This window comes from Beta vulgaris, chromosome 7 (assembly GCF_026745355.1).
Source record: "Beta vulgaris subsp. vulgaris cultivar EL10 chromosome 7, EL10.2, whole genome shotgun sequence".
Taxonomy (NCBI): domain Eukaryota; kingdom Viridiplantae; phylum Streptophyta; class Magnoliopsida; order Caryophyllales; family Amaranthaceae; genus Beta; species Beta vulgaris.
The window spans coordinates 41815592-41820645 of record NC_079208.1 but is presented as its reverse complement, the minus strand read 5'-3'; the positions used below and the strand labels follow the sequence as shown (position 1 = coordinate 41820645).

Sequence of the window (5054 nt, the reverse complement as noted above, 5' to 3'; positions counted from 1 at the left end):
GAAGTGAGGATGGATCAAGAATTCCCTAAAGAGGTGGCATACATGAATGAGAAGGGTATTGTGGTGATGCAACAAATACTATATGAATGTAAACCAATCATGTGTGCAGACTGTAAAGGAATAGGCCACACTATGGTGGAATGTAGACAGAAGAAACTGGAAGTGGCTCAAAGGAACCAAAAACCGAAGAAAATTTGGGTTCCAAAGGCAGCTAACCCTGAATAAGGTGGAAAGGGTCAAGGAGTGCAGGGGGACACACAGATAACTGTTCAAATGCAGAGTAAGAGTCATACACTGGAGACTATAGTAGAGGAGAGTAGGGAGGAAATCGCATAAGAAAATGAAGTACCAGAGGTGGAAGAAAGAGTGGAACAAGTTAATAGAATGGAGAAAATAGTGAGTTTAGAAGCTGAAGGAGGTGGAGAGATCATCCCTAATGGATAAGATAGGTTTTTGGAATATAAGGGGGCTTAATAGCCCTGTGAAACACCCAGAAGTGAGGTGGTTTTTGAAGAGTAATAAAATAGGGCTGTGTGGCATATTGGAAACAAGAGTGAAGTGTAGTAATTTTCCTAAAATCTTTAACAGTGTATGTGATGGGTGGAGTGTGGTAACTAATTATAGTAATCATAGAGGAGGTAGAATTTGGGTTATATGGCTACCACAGATGTTTCAAGTGAACATAATTGAGTGTCACACTCAATTTATTCACTATAGGGTGGAGCATAGAGCTACAGGAAGGAAGTTCTATGTTACATTTTTATATGGAATGAATGAAGCATCTGATAGAGAGGATTTGTGGATAGAATTACAGAGGGTTAGTACTCAGGTGAGAGGTGCATGGATGGTTGGGGGAGATTTTAATAATGTGTTACACTTGAATGAGAGAATAGGGTCTCCTGTTACTTTGAGTGAAGTTGAAGGATTTAGAAATTGTATGAGAGGGAGTGGGTTGAATGAGCACAAAACCACTGGGGCTAAGTTTACCTGGAGCAATAAGCAGGAAGGAGGAGATAGAGTCTACTCCAGAATTGATAGGGTGATAGCAAATGATGAATGGGATGAGGTTTTCAGAAATGCTATTGTAAAATTTTTGCCTGAATGTATTTTTGATCACAGCCCTTGTGTGATAAGCTTTGAAAAAGATGAATGCCACAAACCAAAAGCCTTCAGGTTTTTCAACATGTGGACTCATGCTGAGGAATTTATGGACAAGATACAGGAAGTGTGGAGAGAGGGTATAGATGGAGTGCTTATGTTTGTAATTGTCAAGAAGCTGAAAGGGGTTCTAAAAGAGTTGAATAGGGTGAGATTTTCTAATATAGAAGTTGCTGCTGATGAGGCTAAAGAACAAATGCTGACACTACAGGAGGCATTACATAATGATCCTACAAATGAGCGAAATCAACAGCTTGAGAATGAAGCCAGGATAAGATACTTTGATTTGTACAGAGCCAAAAGTAGCTTCCTCAAGCAAAAGGCTAAGCAGGATTGGCTCAATAAAGGTGATATGAACACTAAGTACTTTCATGCATGCATTAAGAAGAGAAGATTGCAGAATCATATTTATAGGATAAAAGACAAGCAAGGGAATATGAGAGAGGATAGGAAGGGCATTGAAGAAGCATTTATTGAATACTACAAGGAATTGTTGGGCTCAACTCATGAGATGAAAGGGCATGTAAGTCAGATAATTATTCAAGAAGGCAAGGTGCTAAGTAGGGATCAGCAGATTGAATTGTGTGCAGAATTTACTGATGCTGATATTAAAGCAGCACTTTGGGAGATTGAGGACAACAAGGCACCTGGGCCAGATGGGTACAACAGTTACTTCTATAAAAAGGCATGGCCTTGTGTGGGCCAGGACATATGTGCAGCAGTGAAGGAGTTCTTTCACTCAGGTAAACTTCTAAAGCAGATTAATGCCACCAATATTTGCTTGATTCCAAAGATAGAGCAGCCTACAGATGTCACACAATTTAGACCTATAGCATGCTGCAATGTACTATATAAGATTATTACTAAATTGATGTGCACAAGGCTTGCAGTAGTACTTCCAAGCCTCATTGCTGAAGTTCAAAGTGCTTTTGTGGCAAATAGGAGGATTATGCATAACATTTTAATTTGCCAAGACATGTTGAAGCACTATAAAAGGAAATCTCAGCCTCTTAGATGTACATTCAAGATAGACTTAAGGAAGGCATAGGATTCCCTGAGTTGGGAATTTATTGGGGATTTACTGAAAGGTCTCCACTTTCCAGGAAAATTCATCAAGTGGGTAATGGAATGTATGACTAGTCCTAGTTATACTTTATGTATAAATGGTGAAACTTGTGGCTTCTTTAAAGGGAGAAGAGGGTTGAGACAGGGAGACCCCATCTCTCCCCTGTTGTTTGTGATAGTAATGGAGTACCTCACAAGACTACTGAGTAAAATGAGCAAGAAGGAAAGGTTTGAGTATCATCATAGATGCAAGGAGCTCAGTATTACACATTTAATATTTGCTGATGATCTAATGTTGTTCAGCAGGGGCACAGTCCAATCAGTGGTGTTAATGGTAAGGGCTTTAAGGGCTTTTGCTCAGGTTTCTGGACTACAAGCAAACCCTGCAAAGACAGCTATTTACTATGGGAATGTCAAAGAGGAGATTCAAGTGAGAATTCAACAACTTACTGGATATTCTAAAGGACACTTTCCCTTTAGATATCTAGGAGTTCCTATAATAGCTAAAAGGATAGCTGTGGCAGACTGTGACATGCTAGTTGACAGAGTATTACATAGAGTGGTGTGTTGGAGCTCAAGACACTTGTCATATGCAGGAAGATCAGTGTTGGTTCACTCAGTGCTCATGAGCATCCACACTTATTGGGCACAAAGTCTTCTTAATGCCCAAAAGTGTACTGAAAAAAATTGTTCAAATTTGTAGAGCCTTCTTGTGGGAAGGTAAAGTGATCCTGAATAAGAGTTTCCCTGTAGCATGGGAATGGGTTTGTAGACCAAAAATGTATGGAGGTATAGGGCTGTTGGATTGCTTTAATTGGAACAATGCAGCTATTGGGAAGTATATATGGCAAGTTTCCCAAAAGGAAGATGTGTTATGGATCAAATGGGTGCATAATGTGTACCTAAAACAGACCAATTGGTGGGAGTATGAAGCTCCTAAATCAGCAAGTTGGGTGTGGAAGGCAATTTGTAAAATGAAGGAGGTGTTCAAGAATGCATATCAGTAAAATAAATGGCTTAATTCAGTGAAGCCTTACATTGTGAAAGAAGGATACAATTGGCTTAAAGGCCCTCTTATGAAGGTGGATTGGTATCATTAGGTATGGAACAACTATAATGTGCCAAAGCATTCATTCATTGCTTGGATGTTGATGCTAGGTAAGCTGAAAACACGAGAAAGATTGAAAGCTGCTGGAGTTGTGTCAGATGATAGATGTGTGTTATGCTACTCTGAAGCTGAAACAAGTAATCATTTATTCTTCAACTGTCACTGGAGCAAAATAGTGTGTGGAAACATCATGCAATGGATGGGAATCAGAATGGGAAATCAGGAAACAATTTACACTTCTTGGAAGAACTGGGGAAGACAATGCAGATCAAGAAATAGACAGAAGGCATACTATGCAGTATTGACTGCTATGGTATATCACCTATGGATGTACAGGAACCATGCTTTTTGGAATAATGCTGTAAGAAATCCAGAAATCATTGTGAAAGAAATTAAGCTTGAGATTAGGCACATATTGCAGAGTTGTGTAACTCTGAAGTGGACTAGGGAAGATAGGAACTGGCTATCTAATATTGTTATAGAAGGAAATGTATAATCCTTAGAGTGTTTGAGCTTTTCAGTGTACTGTACTGAGTAAGCTAGAATGATTGTTTTTGTTGGTGCTTATTGGGTTTTGGTAATACAACTTACATTTTTACCAAAAAAAAAAGATATTTAAAAAAACCCAATCTACACCAAAAGCAAGCGAAAAAAGGACAAAAAGCTACTGGTCGCTGACGATGAAACTGGATTGAGATTGCGAATGGTGAATCAGTTAACAGGAATATTTACCAATTGGGAAAGGCAAATTAACATTTTTCGATTGGGAATTGGATTGAGATTTGAGGTTTTATTGGTGGCGGCATCACAACAAGTGGTGGGATTGAGAAAAAAAGTAACTTCTAAAATCACGTTATAGAGTAGTCTCCTAAGTAGTATTGTGTTTTTTTTTCTTTTTTTTAATGGAAAAAATGAACATATTTCAAGGAAACCATTTTTGTTGAGAAACGGCCTCCAATCTCAGAATAATTTTTTCAATAAGTCAAATAGTTAAACCTAAGAGACTGATTTTCGCTAATCAATGGTTTACTAAGTGTAAGAAATGTGTTAGTAACCATAACAAATCTCCTATATATGATCTCTTTGGCCTTTTTTGTAGTAGTGGTGTAAGGAGACAAGATTACCACACATCTGCTTTGCAAATGATCTCATAGTGTACTGCAAAAGTGACTTTGTATCCATCTACTTGTTACTTAGATCCATTATATTGTTCTCATAAACTTCAGTATTAAAAGCTAATGTTAATAAATCTGCTACTCACACATGTAGCATGGATCCCATGGACAAGTAAAGGGCAGCTGAGGTGTCAGGTTTCGTACAACAGAGTCTCCCATTCAAATATTTGGGAGTGCCCATTTTTTTCCAGAATATCTTTGCAGTTGAGTGTAAAGTGCTCATAGAAAAGATGACAAGCAAAATTAGGGTGTGGAATTCAAGGAACTTATCATATACAACAAGGATCCAACTAATCAACTGTGTCCTACTCAGTTTGCATATGTATTGGTCCTAGGTTTTTGTACTGCCAAAGAAAGTGTTGCAAGAAATCTGCAAAACCTGTAAAGCTTTCTTGTGGACTGGTTAGTATTAATTACAGAAACCTGGTGCAGTAGTCCGGGAAAACTTGTGTAAACTAAATCAGCATGTGGGCTAGGATTTAAAAATGTATTATTTGGGAATATTGCAATCCTAGGTAAGTATGTTTGGGTTGTCTAAACAAAGCAAT

General features: G+C 38.2%; 1 protein-coding gene across 1 annotated transcript; it reads left to right on the top strand.

Moving 5' to 3' along the window:
- Positions 1-436: 436 nt before the first annotated feature.
- Positions 437-2206, top strand: LOC104899550 (uncharacterized). Its single transcript, XM_010686765.1, has one exon. The coding sequence runs from the start codon at positions 437-439 to the stop codon at positions 2204-2206; it is 1770 nt and encodes a 589-aa protein (XP_010685067.1).
- Positions 2207-5054: the final 2848 nt, after the last annotated feature.

Coding starts and splice junctions, on each gene's coding strand:
- LOC104899550 (XM_010686765.1), top strand. CDS start 437: ATGGATAAGATAGGTTTTTGGAATATAAGGGGGCTTAATAGCCCTGTG.